The 23,796-nt window shown below is 42.6% G+C and overlaps 2 protein-coding genes across 9 annotated transcripts in view; both read left to right on the plus strand.

The window, feature by feature from the left end:
- Nucleotides 1-23,796, plus strand: part of LOC143804992 (uncharacterized) — a 309,321-nt gene that overhangs the window by 137,428 nt on the left and 148,097 nt on the right. For all 8 annotated transcript variants that reach the window (XR_013221144.1, XM_077283692.1, XM_077283693.1 and 5 more), the window contains one exon: nucleotides 9,318-11,622. Coding sequence is in view for 7 of the 8 variants with exons in the window: in XM_077283692.1 (XP_077139807.1) it covers nucleotides 9,745-11,622 (1,878 nt within the window). In the remaining variant the exon portion in view is untranslated. The remainder of the gene's footprint in view (nucleotides 1-9,317; nucleotides 11,623-23,796) is intronic.
- On the plus strand, nucleotides 18,880-20,723 carry LOC143804993 (uncharacterized). The gene is made up of 3 exons (XM_077283698.1): nucleotides 18,880-19,174; nucleotides 19,256-19,412; nucleotides 19,534-20,723. The coding sequence occupies exons 1-3, from the start codon at nucleotides 19,060-19,062 to the stop codon at nucleotides 20,465-20,467; spliced, it is 1,206 nt and encodes a 401-aa protein (XP_077139813.1). The 5' UTR covers nucleotides 18,880-19,059; the 3' UTR covers nucleotides 20,468-20,723.

Genomic DNA, 23,796 nt, shown 5'->3' on the forward strand with positions numbered 1-23,796 from the left:
GAACAGAAGCGGCCACGTGCACCGCTGAGAGGCGGGAAGACTCCGGGGGCCATCGAAGGTGAGTATATCATGATTTTCTATTTTAATTCTTTTTTTTTTTTTTACAATTATATGGTGCCCAGTCCGTGGAGGAGAGTCTCCTCTCCTCCACCCTGGGTACCAACCGCACATGATCTGCTTACTTCCCGCATGGTGAGCATAGCCCCCTGCGGGAAGTAAGCAGATCAATGCATTCCTAGGTGTGCGGAATCCCCTCGATTCCGCAAATTTAATGAACGTGCTGCATTTTTTTCCGGAATGCGATTCCGCTCAGGAAAAAAATGCATCATGTGCACAAAAAATGCGGATTGCATTCTATTAAATAGGATGCTTAATGTGAGCGTTTTTTTTTGCGGTTTTATAGCGAAAAACCGCGAAAAAAACACGGAGAATCTGCTACGTGTGCACACAGCCTTATAGTCAATATTTCACATTTGGACTCTTCAGTACAGAGCACCTACTGTCATTTTTCTTCTCCCCAGTACCTACGTTTTTACTCATAATTTAATCACCTCGTCTTGCTTCCATGTTGAAGCTATGACTTTTTGGGTGCAATTCTTCAATGAAGATCACTTCTGCTCAGACTTTTCAAAACTGTATATTTGTCCCACCTGTTACTGCCTGTTCTGAGCTAATGGCATTGCTGAACATCTTCTAATTTTGAAAGGAAGTAAACATGATGTGTCTTTCCTGTGCTGCACTAAGTTTTCTTGGCAAACCATTCTGTCTATGCCAATGTTGCCCCCTTTGTTTTTTGGCTTCCTTGAGAGAGCTTGAACAACACATCTTGAAACTCCAGTCCGTTTTGAAATCTTTGCCTGGTAGAGTCCTTGCTGATGCAGTATAACTAGTCTTACCATTTGTATGACCCGTGTCAAGAAAGAACAAAGAATCCTGAAAGTGATGATATGTTCCCCACAGAGCAATGATCTCAACATAATCCAGTTTGTCTGGGATCACATGAAGAGACAGAAGGCTTTGCTCAAGTGAAAGAGACCACTGCAAAATGTTCAGTTTGTCTGATGTTTCTCTTCATAGGTATATTTTTGAGTAAAATGTAAATTGTTCTTATATTCTACAAACAGCTCAAAACATGTCTCAGAATCTCCAAAAATAACCAGTGCTTTCAGACCTCAAATAATGCAAAGAAAACAAGTTCATAATTATTTAGAAACAACAATACTAATGTTTTAACTCAGGAATAATTCAGAAATCAATATTTTGTGGAATAACCATGATTTTTTTAAATCACAGCTTTCATGCGTCTTGGCATGCTTTCCACCAGTCTTCACACTGCCCCTGGCTCAAAAATTTAAGCAGTTGTCCTTTGTTTGATGGCTTGTGACTATCCATCATCATCTTGATTACATTCCAGAGGTTTTCAATGGGGTTCAGGTCTGGAGATTGGGCTGCCCATGACATGGTTTTGATGTGATGGTCTCTTAATTTTTGCCAGAGCTGTATGTATAAAAGTACAGTTCACACAGCTTCTGCTATAAATTAGTTTGCAGTCACATTGTTTAATTGGCAAATCTTACAGGTACTTATTGGACCTGATTTATGGAGACTGCCAACGAGAAATAATTGTTTTATTGTCCATAGTAAGAAATCACTGATTAAATCTTCATTTCATATAGTTTTGCTACAATATGCCGTACATAAAGGTGGGAAAACTACAGGGCTTAAGATCCGAGCCCACAGCAAGAGCAAGGTTTCAAAAGTGATAGCTGGTATCATAGAGACCTACAGTGGCCTGTAAAAGTTTTGGGCACCCATGGTCAAAATTACTGCTGTTGTGACAGTTAAGCAAGTTGAAAGTGAAATGATCTCTAAAAGGCCTAAAGTTAAAGATAACACATTTCCTTTGTATTTTAGTAAAAAAAAAATATTTTTTTATTTTTAAAATTGCAAAAAAGGAAAATGGGCTGATGCAAAAGTTTGGGCATCATGCATGGTTAGTACCTAGTAGCACCCCGTTTTTACTTTATCACAGCTTGTAAACACTCTTTGTAGCCAGACAATAGTCTTTCAGTTCTTGTTTGAGGGATTTTCATCCATTTTACCTTGGAAAATTCTTCCAGTTCTGTGAGATTCCTGGGTCATCTTGCATGTACTGCTATTTTGAGATCTAGCCACAAATTTTCAATGATGTTCAGATCAGCGGACTGTGAGAGCCATTGTAAAACCTTCAGCTTGCACCTTTTGAGGTAGTCTATTGTGGATTTTGATGTGTCATTATTAATTTGTAGCAGTAGAAGCCATTCTCTTTGCAACTTCAGCTTTTTTACAGATTGTGTTATGTTTGCATCAAGAATTTGTTGCAATTTCAATAAATGTATTCTTCCATCTCCCCGAGAAGTGTTCCCTGTGCCATTAGCTGCAACACAATCAAAAAGCTTAATTGCTCCACCCCCATGCTTAATGGTTGACAAGATGTTCTTTTCCTGAAATTCTGTGCCCATTTTTCAAACATACCTTTGATCACTATGGCCAAAGAGTTCTATTTTAACCTCACTGGTCCACAGGACTTGTTTACAAAATGAATCAAGGTTTGTTTAGATGTTGTTTTGCATACTTCTAACCCTGAATTTTATGGTGAGGACGCAGGAGAGGTTTTCTTTTGATGACTCTTCCATGAAGGCCACAGTAAAACAATGTACCACAACTCCAGAGTCTGCTAAATCTTTCTGAAAGTCTTTTGCAGTCAATCCGGGGCTCTGATTTGCCTCTCTAGCAATCCTACAAGCAGCTCTCACTGAAATTCTGCTTGACCTCCACTGTTCCTGTTAACTGCCATCTCTTAATTACATTTCAAACTGAGGAAAGGGCAACTTGAAAACGCTTTGCTATCTGTTTATAGCCTGCTTTGTGGCCTCCACTATTTTCATTTTCAGAACGCTAGGCAGCTGCTTAGAACCCATGGCTGTTGCTGTTTGGCACAAGGTTAGAGGGCTGTGTTTTTATAAAGCTGGAAAATTTGCATCACTTTGCCTTTCCTAACGATGATGGTGAACAAGAAATAACCCTAACAGGCTAATTAAGGTCTGAAACCTTGGTCAACGTTATCTAAGTACTCAACTTTTCAAGGGTGCCCCAACTTTTGAATATATATTTATCTATACTTATTATTTTTACAAAGGAAATGTGTCATTTTAACTTTAGGCCTTTTAGAGATCATTTAATCTTCAACTTGTGTAACTGTTCAGAATAAGGCCATGTGCACACGTTCAGTATTTTTTGCGGTTTTTTTTTTTGCGGTTTTTTCGCGTTTTTTCGCTATAAAACGCGAAAAAAAACGCTTGCATATGCCTCCTATTATTTACAGTGTATTCCGCATTTCTTGTGCGTGTTTCTTGTGTGGCTGTGCCCACCATGCGGGAAGTAAGCAGATCATGTGCGGTTGGTACCCAGGGTGGAGGAGAGGAGACTCTCCTCCACGGACTGGGCACCATATAATTGGTAAAAAAAAAAAGAATTAAAATAAAAAATAGTCATATACTCACCCTCTGATGGCCCCCGGAGTCTTCCCGCCTCTCTTCGGTGCATGCTGCCGCTTCCGTTCCTATAGATGGTGTGTGTGAAGGACCTGCGATGACGTCTCGGTCTTGTGATTGGTCGCGAGACCGCTCATGTGACCGCTCACGTGACCGCGACGTCATCGAAGGTCCTGCACACACACACCATCTATAGGAACGGACGCCGCTGAGGAGATCGGCTGTCTGCAGGTGAGTATAACCATTTTTTTAATTTTTTTTAAACATTCTATCTTTTACTATTGATGCTGCATAGGCAGCATCTATAGTAAAAAGTTGGTCACACTTGTCAAACACTGTTTGACAAATGTGACCAACCTGTCAGTCAGTTTTCCAAGCGATGCTACAGATCGCTTGGAAAACTTTAGCATTCTGCAAGCTAATTTCGCTTGCAAAATGCTAAAAAAAACGGGAAAAAAATGCAAAAAAAAAAATGTGGATTTCTTGCAGAAAATTTCCGGTTTTCTTCAGGAAATTTCTGCAAGAAATCCTGACGTGTGCACACACCCTAACAGTAATTTTGACCAGGGGTACCCAATCTTTTACATGCCATTTAAACCCTTAAGTGTTATTGTCAACATTGACTGTGGCAGCTAAGCATTTGGTGGGGGATCCTTCAATTAACCTGTCCACCATGTAATGCCAAGGCTGTGCTGCATGGTGAATGCTTTAACCCCTTCATGACCTTGGGATTTTCCATTTTTTCGTGTTCGTTTTTCACTCCCCTCCTTCCCAGAGCCATAACTTTTTTATTTTTCTGTCAATTTGGCCATGTGAGGGCTTATTTTTTGCGGGACGAGTTGTACTTTGGAACAACATCATTGGATTTGCCATGTCGTGTACTAGAAAACGGGAAAAAAATTCCAAGTGCGGTGAAATTGCAAAAAAAGTGCAGTCCCACACTTGTTTTTTGTTTGGTTTTTTTGCTAGGTTCACTAAATGCTAAAACTGACCTGCCATTATGATTCTCCAGGTCAGTACGAATTCATAGACACCTAATAGGTTATTTTTTATCTAAGTGGTGAAAAAAAATTCCATACTTTGCTAAAAAAAAAAAAATTGCGCCATTTTCCGATACTCGTAGTGTATCCATTTTTCGTGATCTGGGGTCGGTTGAGGGCTTATTTTTTGCGTGCCGAGCTGGCGTTTTTAATGATACTATTTCGGTGCAGATACGTTCTTTTGATCGCCCGTTATTGCATTTTAATGCAATGTCGCGGCGACCAAAAAACGTAATTCTGGCGGTTCAAATTTTGTTCTCGCTACGCCGTTTAGCCATCAGGTTAATGCTTTTTTTTATTGATAGATCGGGCGATTCTGAATGCGGCAATACCAAATATGTGTAGGTTTGATTTTTTTTTTTTTTATTGATTTATTTTGATCGGGGCGAAAGGGGGGTGATTTAAACTTTTAGATTTTTTTTATTTTTTCACAATTTTTTTTTACTTTTTCTATACTTCAATAGCCTCCATGGGAGGCTAAAAGCTGGCAAAACGCGATCGGCTCTGCTACATAGCAGCGATCATAAGATCTCTGCTATGCAACAGAAATGCAGGTGTGCTATGAGCACCGACCACAGGACCTCTATGGTTACAATGCAGAAGCATCGCTGACCCCCGATCATGTGATCAAGCGCCAGTTAACCCCTTTCTGACCTCGGACGGGATAGTACGTCCGAGGTCAGAAGCCCCGCTTTGATGCAGGGCTCCGGCGGTGAGCCCGCATCAAAGCCGGGACATGTCAGCTGTTTTGATCAGCTGACATGTGCCCGTAATAGGCGCGGGCAGAATCGCGATCTGCCCGTGTCTATTAACTAGTTAAATGCCGCTGTCAAACGCAGACAGCGGCATTTAAGTGGCGCTTCCGGCCGGGCAGCCGGAAATGAGCGCATCGCCGACCCCATCACTTGATCGGAGGTCGGCGATGCTTGTACATTGTAACCATAGAGGTCCTTGAGACCTCTATGGTTACTGATCCCGGATAGCTGTGAGCGCCACCCTGTGGTCGGCGCTCACAGCACACCCGTATTTCTGCTACATAGCAGTGAACATCAGATTGCTGCTATGTAGCAGAGGCGATCGCATTGTGCTTGCTTCTAGCCTGCCATGGAGGCTATAGAAGCATGGCAAAAGTTAAAAAGTAAAAAAAAATGTTAAAAAAAAGTAAAAGTTTAAATCACCCCCCTTTCGCACCAATCAAAATAAATCAATAAAAAAAAAAAAAAATCAAACCTACACATATTTGGTATCGCCGCTTTCAGAATCGCCCGATGTATCAATAAAAAAAAGCATTAACCTGATCGCTAAATGGCGTAGCGAGAAAAAAATTTGAAACGCCAGAATTACGTTTTTTTGGTCGCCGCGACATTGCATTAAAATGCAATAACGGGCGATCAAAAGAACGTATCTGCACCGAAATGGTATCATTAAAAATGTCAGCTCGGCATGCAAAAAATAAGCCCTCAACCGACCCCAGATCATGAAAAATGGAGACGCTACGAGTATCGGAAAATGGCTCAAATTTTTTTTTTTTTTTTTAGCAAAGTTTGGAATTTTTTTTCACCACTTAGATAAAAAATAACCTAGTCATGTTAGGTGTCTATGAACTCGTAATGACCTGGAGAATCATCATGGCAGGTCAGTTTTAGCATTTAGTGAACCTAGCAAAAAAGCCAAACAAAAAACAAGTGTGGGACTGCACTTTTTTTGCAATTTCACCGCACTTGGAATTTTTTTTCCCGTTTTCTAGTACATGACATGGCAAAACCAATTGTGTCGTTCAAAAGTACAACTCGTCCCGCAAAAAATAAGCCCTCACATGGCCAACTTGATGGAAAAATAAAAAAGTTATGTCTCTGGGAAGGAGGGGAGCGAAAAACGAACACGGAAAAACGGAAAATCCCAAGGTCATGAAGGGGTTAAATGCCGCTGTCTGCGCTAGACAGCGACATTTAACTAGTTAATAGCGGCGGGCGAATCGCGATTTCACCCGCCGCTATTGCGGGCACATGTCAGCTGTTCAAAACAGCTGACATGTCCCGGCTTTGATGCGGGCTCACCGCCGGAGCCCTGCATCAAAGTGGGGCTTCTGACCTCGGACGTACTATCCCGTCTGATGTCAGAAAGGGGTTAAAAAGGGATTTGTGGAATTTTTTATATTTTTTTTATTTATCCCAAAATAGGTAATGGGTTCCAATAAGGTTTGTTTATACCAAAATAATGTCATTGGAATAAAACTCATATACAGTGGGTACGGAAAGTATTCAGACCCCTCTAAATTTTCCACTCTGTTTCATTGCAGCCATTTTGTAAATTCAAAAAGTTAATTTTTTTTTTCTCGTTAATGTACACTCTGCACCCCATCTTGACTGAAAAAAAACCCAGAAATGTAGTCATTTTTGCAAATTTATTAAAAAAGAAAAACTGAAATATCACATGGTCATAAGTATTAAGACCCTTTGCTCAGTATTGAGTAGAAGCAACTTTTGAGCTATTACAGCCATGAGTCTTCTTGGGAATGATGCAAGTTTTTCACACCTGGATTTGGGGATCCTCTGTCATTCTTCCTTGCACATCCTCTCCAGTTCCATCAGGTTAGATGGTGAACGTTGGTAGACTGCCATTTTCCCACTATACCCACCTTATGCAAAATAAATACAATTATTCATGTGGCTATGACAATGGAAAAAATTATTTTGAGGGGGATTTTGGAAGGTGTAGGGATGAAACCCTCCAAAAAACTTGCTGCTCCAATGCTAATCTGCCTGTGGCAGTGGAGGTTATTTTGCTTTAGAAAAATCCAATTCTGGTCTCTGTTTTCTATGGGCAGTACAAATTACTGTATTTTTCGGACTATAAGACACATTGGACCATAAAACGCACCTAGGTTTTAGCAGAGGAAAATAGAAAAAAAATTGAAGCAAAGACTGTGGTCGTGACACTTTTATGGGGGGGATCTGCTGGTCACACTGTCAGAGGGGTAATGTCCCCCAATTCTGTACTAATATCCCCCATCCTGGTATATATGCCCCCCCCCCCCATCCTTATATATAGATCCCTATCCGGGTATACATGGCCCCCTCAACCTTATCCTGCTATATGTGGTCCTCTCATCCCCATCCTGGTATATCTGGCCCTCCATCATGGTATATCTGGCCCCCATCATGCTGCACACACACAAAATAAGCAATTCTACTTGCCTTACCTTTGCTCCCTCGCAGTGCTGCATCCTGTGCTGATGCTAGCATCTGATTTCAGCGTATAACAGCGCCCCAACATGCAGAGGTCAGCTGACAGAATATTCTTTGCTCTCTACATCCCGGACTATTGGCGTGGGGAGCAGTGAATATTCATTCTCTTTAATAGCGGGCCCACGTGATTGCCTAGCTGCTGCAAGAAGGCAGCGGCTGCAGATAAGTGTGCCCGCTATTAAAGAAAATGAATATTCACTGCTCTCCACTCCTATAGTCTATCCCACCTTGGCGCCTGCTTCAATGTGTACAGATGGGAGTGACTATGGGCTTGGAGAGCAGTGAATATTAATTTTCTTTAACACTCACCCTCTGCCGCTGCTGCTCCCTAGCACTCCCCCCCCCCCCCTTCATCCACAACCGGACTAAAGTACATTCGGACTATGACGCCCCCCCACCACCATCACCCTACAAAATTTTGGAGAAAAAAAGTGCGTGTTATAGTCCGAAAAATACTGTAGTTTTTCTAGTGGAGAATTTTGATAGATGAGGTCTAATGTCTCCTCAACCTGCTCTGTTTCCTACATGAAAAATTAGTGTTAATAAAAATATTAAAAAGATGTAATACATATTGGCGACTTCTTGAAATGTTAGTCCAGAAATTAAAAAAAAATAAAAAAATTGTAATTTCTGTAAAAGGCAAGTTAATAGGTTCTGTTACATCAGTACAATTTGCACATTTTTTTTGTGTGTGAGCGCATTGTGAATTGTATATCTACAAAAGCCCAGATAGTTACTGTTTTACTAGTTCATTAACCCCCTGAATATGCTGCCATTTTTTTTAATTCATTAATTTTCTCCTTCCTTCCTTTTAAGAGTCATAGCTTTGTTGTTCTGGATTAGTTGTGTTTTTATTTATTAAACGCACTTAAGATTGTTTTCATTCTTCACTATTTATGTCAATAAAGTCGTGAACTCTGGTATTTTCAGTTACTGTCTATTGTTATTATACTGCTGTTTCAGCATAGATCCACCATATACACGGTACATATTGCTGAGGGGTCAAGTGTCCGTTGAAAAGATCTTTGGGATGTTGAATAAAGATGAGCATTATAGATCAGGAAAGCATAGTGTGAGCATGAAGAATTTGAGTATGTAGTTTGATATTATTTAATCCAGTATTTTCTTGCTAAAAATGGATTAAAGGAGTTCAGACTTTAGGAAAAAAAATGTAAAGAATTAAGGGATGGTAGAAACCGGATACAAGGACACAAAGCGATGAACATTCTATTCTTTGATCACCTGAAAAAAAGGCCTGTGATTGGCTGCGGTGGTCAGTGGACTGGAATAGGATGTCATCAGATATTAATATAATATTTTTACACTGGTATCCGTAGTACAGTATATCCAGCACAGCATTGTGGTTTCCTAAAGAGAAAATAAGACACCGGTGTGAAGAGAGCCTAGTTGTTACAGCGTCGTTTTCAATGCCTATGCAGCAATTCATACATACTTGCATGTCCTCTCCTGATTTATTTTTTTTTTCTATATTTTAGATAATAATCATTATTTCAATGGAAAATGTTAGACCTTTCTGAAGATCTATATCCCAGAAGAATTTTATTAAATATTGAGTGTGACTTTTCAGTCAGTTGTTGAAAAGGTGCTATCAAGTGACCACTTTATAATTGGAAGAGACTGCTCAGTTTGGGGACCTTACTAGTAGCAAAATGGGAGCCTCTGAGCAAGAATGTTTAATTACCTAAAGGATTGTGACTACAAGGGGTGCATCAACAATCAAAGATCAAGTATCATCAGCAGACGGACACCGGGAATTATTTTGTGTACTCTTTGAAGAGAGCAAGAACAAAAGATTTAAAGAGACACTTAAGCCAGTACATGACTCTGAATGATTTTTGGGAGAGTTGCGCATCGGGGAAACAAAATCCAATTTAGAAAGTGACAGCATAAAATGGATCATTAATGTATTTAATAGTGAAATCTCGCAAGAAGAGTCTGATGGACACAGATAAATCACTGCATGGCCCCTGTGTAAAGGATTTGTTAAAACTTAACAAACATCCTGTGGATCATGAGGAATGCTACACAACCAATAGCTTGTGTGAGAGGATAAAAGCAAATGAAAGCCAGAAACAAGACAACATAAAAGATAAGAAAATGTCTGCCTGTAAGATTCCTGCTGATAAGAGCAGTGACTTAACTCTGCCTGTGGAATTGATTGAGGTTAATGCAGATACATCTGTAGAATCCCAGGAATCCTTTGATTTATGTAACAACATACACTCTCCAAAGTGTAAGGAAACAATGAGTCCGACAAACGCGCACGCCAAGGACTTACAAAATAGTCGATATGATGAGACTAAAACACACAAAACCTCATTTGATGATGTTGATATGATCACCAATAGTACGGTTTCGGAAATTGGTAAGGCCTTGAAAAATCATTCTTTGGACTTTCCAGCCAAAAATACTATGGTAGGTTTCTCAAGAACTGAAAGTACCAGAAACGGTAAGAGAAAAACTATGCCTCAAATTCCAAAATGTAGAAAACTGGGAACACATTATGACACAGAGATTGTTTCGCATAAACTTGAATTTGTCGAAGAGGAGAATCTATCCGAGCAAGAAGAAAGCAGCGAAGATGATAACTTAGATTATTCTCTTCCTTATTCACGAGATCGTCTTGACCACAGGAAAGAGAGACATCAATATGTTTCAGATCAGTTGGACCCTGATGTTTTACACCTGCTGGAAATGCACCTTCGGAAACAGCAACTTGTAGACATTAAGGAAGAGAGGGAGGAAGAATTGCTAGATGTGCACATTAATAAGGAAAAGTCGCGCTCTGAATCCTTTAAACTGTTAAGAAATATATCTCCGGTTTTAGATATGGTTCTTGAAGAGCCAGAGCTGGAACATTCAGGAGACACGCTAGAAGAAGATAGCAAAACCCCTTCATATATAGATTCTGATGATGACAGCAATTCTTATGCCGTAGAGTTGGGTCTTATGGAATCTCTGGAAAATGATTTAATGAGTAAAAGTAATAAAATCGAGAAAGATGAGATAGCTACGATTCTTCAGAAGGCGAACGATGATATGTCAACAAGAGAAATCAATGGCAAACAAAAGCCAACTGTGTGTAATAGCGATGATGGTAAAATTAAATGTGAAACCATTAAAAATACAGAACCAAAAGCAAGGAGAGGCGGAACTGAAGGCTCAAGCAAATTATTGGCTGAGAAGCAAATCTCAGTTGATGGAAGCTTTACATCTGGCTTCAATTCCGAATCCATTGCGGTTTTTGAAAACGGTCACGATCTAGAAGTGCAGTCGGAAAGCGATATTTGTGATTCACGGAAAGAGTTGACTGATAAATCTAAGCCACAAGATGAGGTTGAAACTGAAAAGGATAGTATAGAAAAACCAGATAATTCTTTCCAGTGTTTAAGTATCAAGTCCGGAAAGAAGGACCTTAACTTGGATATAAACTGTCAGACGGTATCAGATACCAAGGCCGATACGATGTACAAAGAGTCTCCACTATCTGAAAGTAAAGAAGAGGCCATTACTGAGTCAAAATCAGAGTCTGTGAGAAATGAGGACATTTCAATAGAACAATGCTCTGCTATAGATGGACATGTGAAACATGACATCACTGTACCCTGTTTGGATGGTTACATGTCTTTACCTAAAGCATCTAAAAGCACTGATACCTATTCCCCAACACAAACTGATCAATTTAGAAGTTTGGAAGTTTCTACTGAACAACATGATGGTGCTGAAAAACTTTTGGGGGTAGATGATGTGGGCCATACAGATGTCAAGGAAGAGCTAAAGGTTAGATATAATGTACAGTTACTTTTACTGAAAGCTTTACTGTGACTTACAGGCCATATTGTGTTTAAATGGGTTGCCTGGCTTTAAAATCCACATTAGAGAGGACACTAGTAGGCGAGAGGCTCTTATTTAAAACCTCTATTAATAACCTGGAGAGGATATTTACAATGAGTAGCTGTTCTTTGTCTCTCTCTGTCTGTCTCTCAATGACCCCACTGGTTGAAGCATTGTAAAGACTGCTCCTTGATTTCGGCACTATTTAATGTTATATTTCCTTTGTGGTGATACTGCTGGGGAATTTTAGTATTTTCTGATGGGATATCCCACAAACTATAGATGATTGATAGTGGTTTCTGTAATCGGAAACACCTATGATTGACCTTTCTCTTGAGGGACTCCACTACTAAAAAAAACAAAAAAACATTATAAATAAGTTAACATCCCTTTTTGTGGGAACGATACATAGATTACTGAGGAGACTTTTTAAATAACTTGTCAAAAATCCTCAGATAATGAATATTTGTCTTAAAAATACATTTTCGGTCCTTGAAAAATACTGATACCACTTGGACCTATGTCATTCAATAGGGCTGTTCAGATTAGCATTTTTTTTTCTCGTTTACATGGACCAATTCTCCTCGTGAAAAAAAAATTGCTGCATTCATTGTTCTCTTTCGGTTATCGGATGAGTGAGACTCACCTTTTCAAGTTATGCGTGTGCAAAAATAATTTAATCTTATGCAGATCATCTGGTATCTGATTTTTATGGATACATTGCAAGTCTTTAACATAGGAAACTTTTGTTGTCAATTTTAATATCTACTGATGTATAAAAATGGATTCCATACAGATGACAATACAGATGCAAAATCTGCAATTTTTTTTCTGGATGAAAATAGGATAATTTTTTTATATTTGTGTGAACTTCATCTAAGGGTGGCCTCAATTTTTCCCTATCTCATTCAGATGCTGCACTCTTACTTGACTTGCTTAGTTTTGCACAACACTTATGATATATTTTCATGTAATCGTAATGGGTGAAATCAATGGCCCTCATCTAGTCTTTGCTTGCATTTCAATGGACCCAGTAAATCAATATAATAGAGAAAAAAAATCACTCATGGTATCCTTCTGGTGCCGTTACCTTGCTCAAATGCATTCCCTTGTTCAAATAGCTCCAGGTATACATCTGTTTTTGTTAGTTTATAAAACCTTAGGGTACCGTCACACAGTACCATTTTAATCGCTACGACGGCACGATCCGTGACGTCGCAGCGATCGTATGATTATCGCTCCAGCGTCGTAGACTGCGGTCACACGTTGCAATCACGGCGCTGGAGCGATGCCGAAGTCCCCGGTAACCAGGGTAAACATCGGGTAACTAAGCGCAGGGCCGCGCTTAGTAACCCGATGTTTACCCTGGTTACCAGCGTAAACGTAAAAAAAACAAACAGTACATACTTACATTCCGGTGTCTGTCCCCGGCGTTCTGCTTCTCTCCACTGTGTAAGCAGCAGAGCCGGAAAGCACAGCGGTGACGTCAGACGTCACCGCTGTGCTCGCTTTCCGGCTGGCAGACGCTCACACAGTGCAGAGAAGCTGAGACGCCGGGGACAGACACCGGAATGTAAGTATGTACTGTTTGTTTTTTTTACGTTTACGCTGGTAACCACGGTAAACATCGGGTTACTAAGCGCGGCCCTGCGCTTAGTTACCCGATGTTTACCCTGGTTACAAGCGAACACATCGCTGGATCGCTGTCACACACAACGATCCAGCGATGTCAGCGGGTGATCAAGCGACGAAAGAAAGTTCCATACGATCTGCTACGACGTACGATTCTCAGCAGGGTCCCTGATCGCTGCTGCGTGTCAGACACTGCGATATCGTAACGATATCGCTAGAACGTCACGAATCGTACCGTCGTAGCGATCAAAATGGTACTGTGTGACGGTACCCTTATAAAATATGATGACAAAAATCATTATCTATTAGGGACTGTTCTCAGTGGGATTTGCACTTAATGTCTCTGCCCACGGCTTTCGTTTGAATCCCTGAAAAATAAAGGTACCTTCACACTAAGCGACGCTGCAGCGATACAGACAACGATGCCGATCGCTGCAGCGTCGCTGTTTAGTCGTTGTGTGGTCGCTGGAGAGCTGTCACACAGACGGCTCTCCAGCGACCAACGATGCCGAAGTCCCCTGGTAACCAGGGTAAACATCGGGTTACTAAGCGCAGGGCCACGCTTAGTAACCTGATGTTTACCCTGGTTACCATTGTAAAGGTAAAAAAAAAAAACCACATACTCACATTCCGGTGCCCGGCGTCCGCTTCCCTGCACTCCTCCTGCATCCTGTGTCAGCGCCGAACATCTCCGGCATCTCCCACAGAGCAGAGCGGTGACGTCACCGCTCTGCTTTACGGCCGGCACTTACACAGGATGCAGGAGGAGTGCAGGGAAGCGGACGCCGTGCACCGGAATGTGAGTATGTGTTTTTTTTTTTTACTTTTACAATGGTAACCAGGGTAAACATCGGGTTACTAAGCGCGGCCCTGCGCTTAGTAACCCGATGTTTACCCTGGTTACCATTGAAAACATCGCTGGATTGGTGTCACACACACCGATCCAGCGATGTCAGCGGGAGATCCAGCGACGAAATAAAGTTCTGGACTTTCAGCAACGACCAGCGATCTCACAGCGGGATCCTGATCGCTGCTGCGTGTCAAACACAACGATATCGCTAGCCAGGACGCTGCAACGTCACGGATCGCTAGCGATATCGTTTAGTGTGAAGGTACCTTAAGATTCAGAATTGTGTCCCTGACAGGGGACCGTTTGCACTCCTTTCCGGAGTTGTTTGTTTTTGCAGGCTAGCTCAAGAACGTAGTAGATGGACACTGTAGTTTAGTATGTTTTCATGCTCTAAAAAGATGGACACTGCCAGAAAAGCGAGTAAACAAAGCCCAAAGTTTCATACTCTTGTCTTATTTAATTTAATGGCTTCATTATGAGGTATGTCTCGATTCTTTTTTATTTATTTTTATTTAGGGATTCAGACAGACAGCCTGGGCAGAAACATAAACGAGCTGGAAAGTATAGTGTGATCAATTTCTTACAAAGCATATGAGAACATGTTTTGGGGTCTTGGGCATATCCTCACGAAACACTTTGGAAGCTCATTGAAACATTTACATGAGATAACAGACATTAATATAGTGCTGGTTGTTTTGCAACACAAAGTGAATTTTGGAATTTTTACAGCAACATCTCCACTTTTAAAGGGCGAGCTGGGCATGGCCTAGCGTGGTACAACATATTTCCGATAATAGCCACTAGAATGTGCTATGAATTATATAAAAAATGTACACCAGCCCATGACTGGATAATGGTTTTTTTCTCAGTTTGGCTCACAGTCAGCACTAAAATTGAGCCAAATTCCTTAAAAGTTGTGCACTTGAATTAAATCTGTCACAAGGATTTTGCTACCCAATCTGAAAACAGCATGATGTAGGGGTAGAGACACTGATTCCAGTGATGTCACTTATTGGGTTGCTTGCTGAAGTTTAACTAAAAAAAATCACAGTTTTCTCTGCTGCAGATCTAGCAGTTCTCTGAATGCTGATCTCTGTATAATACTGCTCACATCCTTGATTAGCAGCTTTTTATGTACACTGCATAGGCAGAAAGCTGACAACCCGTTATGGGGGTGGGGTTACAAAGAGCTCATGAATATGGAACAGATTACAAATATCCAAATATCTGAAGGCATGTCACAGTGTAGCGGAATCATCAGTCTAATTTGCACATGGAAACACAAGAACAATGGAATGAAACTGAAAGGGAGAAAATACCAAGGGGTTAGACACAATGACCCTTGAGGTCCCTTCCAACCCTAACAATCTATGATTCTATGGAGGACTACATGGCAGCAGGGTTACTAGTCCTCTAATGATAATCTGCTGCTGTTGAAACCGTAATTATATCAAAACTACAGCAAGGAGCCCAGTAAGTGGCACATTGCTGGTATCATGGCCTCCCTACATTATGCTGCTCTCAGATTAGGTAGCAAAAAGCTGCTGACAGATTTCCTTTAATGAATTTGGCGCATCCTGCTCCAGCAGACTTCTGATCAAGAATGGTTTATGTTACGGTCATGACTGGGCCTAGGAAACTATTACTCCCAGCAGTTAATGAATAAGGACAGCGCCTCACAAGTTGGTGAATTTGCATCACATTTATTCCGCCTTCAGTTGCTACTGGAGGCGGAATAAAAGTGATGCTAATTCATCAACTTGTGAGACCCTGTTCTTATTCGTTATCTGGTATTTGGACATGTTCCGAGAAGGACTCCTTGGAGGTTACGTGCGCTTCAACCTTGGGTATTGTTAACCCTATCTTTCCATGAGGTGTTGTGAGCTAATACCTGTATAATTAAGTATTAGTCCCAGCAGTGGCTTTCATAGATTTGTGGATCCACTGTGCCACAGGAGCTGGCGTCTCTAATGTCGAGATCAGGCTTTTGTGTCAGGCAGGCGCCAGGTTCCTGGACAGAGCATTATGCTGTAGCTGCTGACCCCAAGGGTCAGGTATGCTGACAATACTTTAGGGCTCAGTCAGACACGCCAGTCTAGGATTCATGATCTGAGTTAGGCCATGTATGGACCAAGAAATAGTGTTCATGCACTTGGACCAGTTGATTTTGGGGACAGGACTGGTCGCTCTGGGACCAGGGGACGAGGTTCATGAACTGGCCACTTCTGGACAAGGGGACAAAGTTTAGACACTGTCCACTTGGGAATGAGGTTCAGACACTGGCCGCACCATAATCAAGGGACTACTGACACAGGACTGGCAACACCAGGGCCATGGGACATCACAACTCACTAGCAGTACACCTTACTAGCTAATGATTCGCTACGTTGCTTGGCGACTCCATAGGGGAGAGGGTCTTTTATACAAGATGCCTCCTAGCTATTGGCTGGGAGTCATCTTGCAGGTGTACTACTTATGCTAAATGCCTCTCGGATACTAGCTGAGAGCATTTAGCATATGGCGCGTGCTGCCCCTTTGACAGCTGGGAAGAGCGGGTACCCACGTACAAGGTGCGGCGCACAGAGCCCAGGAAGTGGCAGTGAAGCAGGAGATCAAGTAAGGCCTCTTTCACACTTCAGTCTTTCGGCGTCAGTCAAAAACCGCCATTTTCGTAAAATGGCGGATCCGTTTTTTTTTTGGGGCGGATCCGCTATTTTTCCATTGACTTGCATTAGAGACGGATTGTGGCGGATGGTCGTCCGTTCCATCCGCCTTGCGACGGATCCGTCGATATTTGGCGGACGTTGTCTAGACATTGACGGACTTTGTAACGTTTTTTGTCGCCGGCAAAAAGGCGGAACGCGGCGGATCCGTCGCGTCCGCCTTTTTTTTTAATGGGTGCCTATGGGCGACGGATCCGTCGCGATCCGTTTTTTGGCGGATCCGTCGCCTCAATCCGCTTTTTTTGATTGAGCATGCTCCAAAAAGTTGCAACTTTGCCCAGACAACCCAAAAACTATATAAAGAGGACAGGTCATTCCCAAATGTACCAGCCAGCAAGAGAGACCCTTCCATGCCCGAGAGACCCAGCCAGACCCAGCCAGCAAGACCTCTGCCAGCAAGACTTTGCCAGCCAGGCACTGCCATCCAGCCAGAGAGGCCCTGCAAGCCAGAGACACTCTGCCAGCAAGACTTTGCCAGCCAGGCACTGCCATCCAGCCAGAGAGGCCCTGCAAGCCAGAGACACTCTGCCAGCAAGACTTTGCCAGCCAGGCACTGCCATCCAGCCAGAGAGGCCCTGCAAGCCAGACCCTGCCTGAGACAGCCATGTGAGTACTGCCATCCAGCATGCATGCATGCGTGCGTGCGTGCTTGTGTGCGTGCGTGTTTGTGTGCGTGCTTGTGTGCGTGCATGCTTGTGTGCGTGCGTGCTTGTGTGCGTGCGTGCGTGCTTGCATGCTTGTGTGCGTGCGTGCGTGCTTGCATGCTTGTGTGCGTGCGTGCTTGTGTGCGTGCTTGTGTGCGTGCATGCTTGTGTGCGTGCTTGTGTGCGTGCGCCTGCCTGCCCTGTTTATATGTTTTTCATACTATTAGCTGTTATTTTTTATAGCTGTGGTGTAAAATGAGTTTTGTGTGTGTGTATAAATGATGTGTGATGTGTTCTGCATTTTTGTTATCCCAAATGTTATAGTATTTCAAATAAAGAGCAGTGTAGCTCCTACTGTACCATTAAAAAAAAAAAATTTTTTTTAAAAAATAGTAATAAAAATTACACAAAACTGTCAGTAGTCTCATTGCAAGATAAATGTAATATTGGGTAAACATGCAGTAAAGGTTATATATATAAATGTGTAATGCAAATCTTGTGTATAGAATATGTTATCCGGTTTTAGAAAATACAAACTGTAGGGTAATCATAATTACCAATTTTTGGAATTGGTATTTTAAGTTCGAATGAGGAACATTTTTGATAAGGTTTGATAGGTGGCTTTTACCAACATGCGCATTGCGCATATCAATTTCAGTTTTGGTGTTGCTTTAAAGGGTTCTTGGGGGTTTTTTTTCGTGGGGAAACAGGGCTAGAGGGTTTGGCAGCTTGTGCATCAAGCATATCTACCATATAAAGTATGACGGTTAGAAAAAAAATTTCATTTTGTGTGGGATGAAATGTAAAAGTTTTTAAAAAAGATGTAACTGTTAAATCCTACAGCTGCATCTATCCTTGTGTATAGTAGCTTAGAACTGTCTGTATACTTACAGATACTTGGGACCAAGAGGTACGCAAAGACCATAATGTCTTCTTCTGAGAGCCCCCCAGCACATCAGCAGCAAACTGAGGTATTGTATTTTTTTTTTTTTGTTCTGTAAAATTTTTTGGTGATACAACTATGGTCATTGTTTTTAACCCTTTATGTGTTCTGTATTCACAGGAATATGAAGCAGAGGGGCTTACAGAAGGAGACGGACAGGGTGGAGAAAGACAAGGAGCGGGAGCGCATAGTGTAAGTTTTGAACAGACCGATCCTCACATACAATGCACTACACCCAACACAAACATTCATGACAGCACACACAATACATATGCCTCAATCTAAGAACATTATTAATTTTTTTTTTTTTAATTTTTTTTATTAGTCCTCACAATCCGGGGCTCGACATAGAGTTCCTCAAAGCACCTCCCATAGTCGTCGGAATGATAATCGCGGCGGTCGCCGAAGAGTAAGTTCCTTTTTGTTTTGTTGTGTAGTAAAATGTAAAATTCATGTGTTGTAATCTTTCCCTTTTTATTGTTATATTTTTCGTAGGCTTCACAGCGTGCTCCCGAACAAGATGATGAAGAGGAGGGCATCGATGTGAACACCCTCATCGAAGCAGTACAAAGTAGGGAGCCGCTGTGGAACATGTCGGACCGCCGCCATGCTGACCAGTTAATCACCCGACGGCTATGGGAGGAAGTGTGCAGTGCTGTTATGGATAACTGGGAGGAACTCGATGCTGGGGCCCAGGATCTAGCGCGTAAGTATTCACACTTCATAACCTTATTTTAGCATGATTTAATGTGGTGTATAGTAACCAATTTTTGCTATCTCTTTCCAGGTAACAGGATTATCGTGCGGTGGCGGTCAATCAGGGATCGCTTCAAGAGGGAGTTTAATAAGGAGATGCAGGCCCCGAGTGGATCTAGAGGACGCAGGAGCAGATACAAACATGCCAGAGCCCTGTCGTTCCTACGGTCGACGCTGCTGAGCAGAAGGTAAATATTCAACACCACATATTTTCAGTCAAACTGAAAAAATGTGTAACCTTCAATTTTTTTGCAGTAAGGGCAATTGTAATATAAAGATACTAATATTTTTTTTCTTCTTCTTTAACAGCACTTTCTGCAGCACTCGGGAGCCTGCATCAGAGTTGCAGCCCTCTGGAGCGATCCCTCGAGAGTCCGCCACCGGGGACCACGTCGACCCCTCTGTTTCTGCACCTACCCTTTTGTTTGATCCCTCAGCCTCATCCACCAGCGCTGGAGCAGCAGGGCGGACTTCGTCACTTGAAGCTGCAGGTGATGAGTTAGAGTTCCCTTTACCCCACCCCTCTGCCACTGCCGCAACTTCTAGACCAACTTTGTGGTCAGGACGGCAGCGCCAGAGAGGTCAGGAAAGGAGCTATGCGCCTGACTTTTTGCATCTGAATGCATCCTTTCACAGTGCCATCAAGCTTTTGAGTGAGCAAACGTCTGCTGGGTACAATATGCTTAACAAAAGCATACTTGAACTCAGCAGTCGTCTTGATAGGATGCAATCAGATGCAAACCAGTCACCAAGGCACTGTTTTTTTCAGGCGGTCCTCAGGCACATGGAAAATCTAACTCCTGACCTGCAGATGCATGTGATGCAAGGCTGCCACACTGCTCTAGCGCAGGCGATATCCCATGCCCCTCCACCTACCCTTCATGTGTCAACACCTTTCCCCTCTCAATCCACCGTCTATCCTCCCATCCGTCCTCCTCCTGTACGTCCTCCTCCCGTCCATTCTACTCCTTCGTCATTTGTTCCTTCCCCCCTTAGTCTTTCCCAGTTTTTAACGTCCCCCTTCCATTCTTCCCCTTTAACTTCTCCGTTATCAATCCCAGCAACACCTTCATACCTCACACACACCACATCTGCACCTCAAGTCTCTACACAACCTCATGTTTTCACCACCCATTCCACTTCTGTTCCTCCCCGTGATGTCCTGTCCCCCACTCTCGACGTGGTCCGCCCGCCTGTCAGCCCCTCCGCTACTATCTCCACCCAAAACTATGAGAATCTGTAAAAGTCAATAAATAAACAGTTGTTTGGTTTAAAAAAAATTTTATTGTCTTTCTTTTTTTTTTTCTTTTAATTTATTAAGTCACCAAGGTTATGGCAATAGTAACATTAACAGTGTTTAAAGGGTACCGTTGCAAAACATACAATGCTGCATTAAAGTAAAAAGATTTTGTATGCAAACAAAAATTGGTATTTTTACAAGTATAAAAATAAATAAATTTTTTACACCATTTCATACTGCCAGTCAACTGATCCTGCAGGAGACATGAAGTAGTCTGCAAAACTGTCCCGCATTCTGCAGACTGCAACTGGACTGCGAAAAGTGGGGTTTTGGTAATCCCGTAAGGTGCTTTCTGAAACATTATCCTCCAGGGAAACTTGTTCTTTTGATAGAACAAAATTATGCAGGACAACGCACGCTTTGACCACATCATCGACAGTTTCAGTCTGCAGTTTAATGGCAGTTAGTAGCACTCTCCATTTGGCAGTTAGGATGCCAAAGGCACATTCCACTACTCTGCGTGCTCTGGTTAAACGGTAATTGAAAATTTTCTTCCTCTGGGTCAGTCCACTACTTCCAAAGGGTTTAAGCAAATGTGGGGAAAGCTGGAAGGCATCATCTCCAACACAAACAAATGGTAACGGTGGACCGGTGGTTCCAGGGAGAGGTCTAGGGGGCGGAAAATCAAATGTCTCTCCATATAAACGGCGCCCCATTGGTGAATTTTTAAAGATTTGTGAATCATTTGCACGTCCATACGCACCTATATCCACAGCGATGAACTTGCATTGTGCGTCAGCTATGGCCATCAACACAATAGAGAAATACTTCTTATAGTTATAAAACTGTGACCCAGAGCCTGAAGGTTTGACGATCCTTATGTGCTTTCCATCAACTGCTCCAACACAATTTGGAAACTGGCAAATCTGATGAAAAATTTGGGCGATCTCCAGCCACCTCTCCTGTGATGGCTCTGGGATGTATTCCACTTGTAGGCACTCCCACAATGCCCGGCAGGTATCTCTGATGATCCCCGAGATGGTGGATATCCCAAGTCGAAATTGAAAATGGAGGGATGAGAAGGACTCTCCAGTTGCAAGGAATCTGTTAACAAAAAGAAAAGACAATACTTTATAAAAAAAATACAAAAAAAACCAACACAGTTATAAGTCTGATGAATGAGAATCATTTAATAAAAAAATGACTTACCGAATAGTCACCATGAGACGCTCTGCTGGTGATATTGAGAATCGCATCTGGGTGTCTCGTCTCCGTATACAGTCTTCCACATAGCCCAATAAAAATGCAAAATTTTCAGCTCTCATCCTCACATAATTGAAGAACTTTTGAGGGTTTTCCCTTAGTTCCATGTAAAGCGTGGAATAAACACCACGGGTCATACGTTGTGCTGTGATGGGATGGATCCACAGCCTTCTCTTACGCCGCTGCCGTAGGATTCGCAGTCTTCGTTCCTCCCTCTCTCGAACGCTGACTGCCAACTGATTTGCCTCAAAAGTAAAATCTGCATAGATCTTTGCAATGTTCGCCAGGACTCCTTCCATTTCTGCCACTTTCTCTACAACCTTTCAAAGATGTGGTGTAAATACACGCTATATATAGTTTTCCAGAAGTTTCCAGTAGCCAATCACATTGAAATCCTCCCCTTTTAAAAAACGGATCCGTCAAAAAACGGTTGCAACGGATGTAAAAACGTTCGCAACGGTTCTAACGGATCCGTTTTTTTAACGGATTAGGGCAGCTGATCCGTTAAAAAAACGGATCCGTTAGAACCGTTTTTGCATGAAATTTGACGGATCCGTCGATCCGCCACGATGTCGGACCCAACTGACGCCACACAACTGAAGTGTGAAAGAAGCCTAAGGCTTCTTTCACACTTCAGTTGTTTGGCATCAGTCACTTCCGTCATAGTGACTGATCGACGGATCCGTCACAATTGTTGAGAAAACGGTTCTAACGGATCCGTTTTTTTGACGGATCCGTTACTTGGGGGTTGTCTGGGAAAAGTATCTACTTTTTGGAGCATGCGCAATTGAAAAAGCGGATTGGGGCGACGGATCCGCCGAAATGACGGTCGCGACGGATCCGTCGCCCATAGGCGGCCATTCTATGGAATGGCGGACGCGACGGATCCACCGTGAACCGTCATTTCGGCGTTGACAAAAAACGTTTCAATGTCCGTCTATGTCTAGACAACGTCCGCCAAATTTCGACGGATCCGTCGCATGACGGATGTAACGGACGACCATCCGTCGCTAATGCAAGTCTATGGGAAAATAGCTGATCTGTCAAAAAAAAATGACGGATCCGTTATTTGAGATAAATGGCGGTTTTAGACTGACGCCAAACAACTGAAGTGTGAAAGAGGCCTAAGCCGGCGTCACTGCGTGGAAGGGGGCACCATACAGGGGCGCAGCTTTGCAGTTTATAAGACAAGTCTTGATGAATTCCCTCATTTGTACTTATGAGCTCTGTAATACATATATTTTTATTTGTTATAGCACTTTATGATTTACGATATTTATTAAAATAAAAGCAAGCATACTTTAAGCTATTTATATACTCTTTTGAGTGGCGGTGCAGAACCATTGGGACGACCTGAGATTTCTTCTCCACTGTACCAATTAATGGCCTTTAATACATCATTACATACATAATACAGCATTCATAGACCTGACAGATTACCCTATAATCCTATAACTTTGCCAAATTTTGATTACATCTCATGAATCTTTCCGGATTATTGTCACGCTTGCGCCCTGACATGTTGGCGTGAGCGAGGGGGTGTGGCCCCACTGTCACAAACCAGACTACCCTGGAAGGGGCGTGACTAAGTGGCTACCTTGGTGTTCGCTGGAGCCTCTGATGGCGAGGTGAGGCTTATGCGGCAGGCAGCTACCAGGTACCACTCCAGAGTGGTGTCTGGATGTGGCTTCTAATCCCACTGAGGGACGGAACACTGGCAGGCAGGCGGGCACGGCTGAGACACTGACAGGCAGGTGTGAGTGATTTATGGGAACACGGGCAGGTGTGAGTGATTTATGGGAACAGGTTGGGACCTGTTTAGACTGGAGGAGCAGCGACTGATACAGGGAGGACAGGAGCACAAACAGGTATGAGATATATGGGAACAGGTAGGGACCTGTTCAGACAGTAAGGACAAAAGCCCGCAAGGTGCGGAACGAGAGCAAGGCAGAACTGCAAGGAGCGGAGCAAGGCAGAACCGAGAGTAGAGCCGAGAGCAGAGCAAAGCCGCAAAGTGCGGAGCCGGAAGCAGAGCAAAGTCACAGGATGCGGGGCTGAGAGCAGAAGGA

The sequence above is a fragment of the Ranitomeya variabilis genome, chromosome 2 (assembly GCF_051348905.1).
Source record: "Ranitomeya variabilis isolate aRanVar5 chromosome 2, aRanVar5.hap1, whole genome shotgun sequence".
NCBI classification, from domain to species: Eukaryota; Metazoa; Chordata; class Amphibia; order Anura; family Dendrobatidae; genus Ranitomeya; species Ranitomeya variabilis.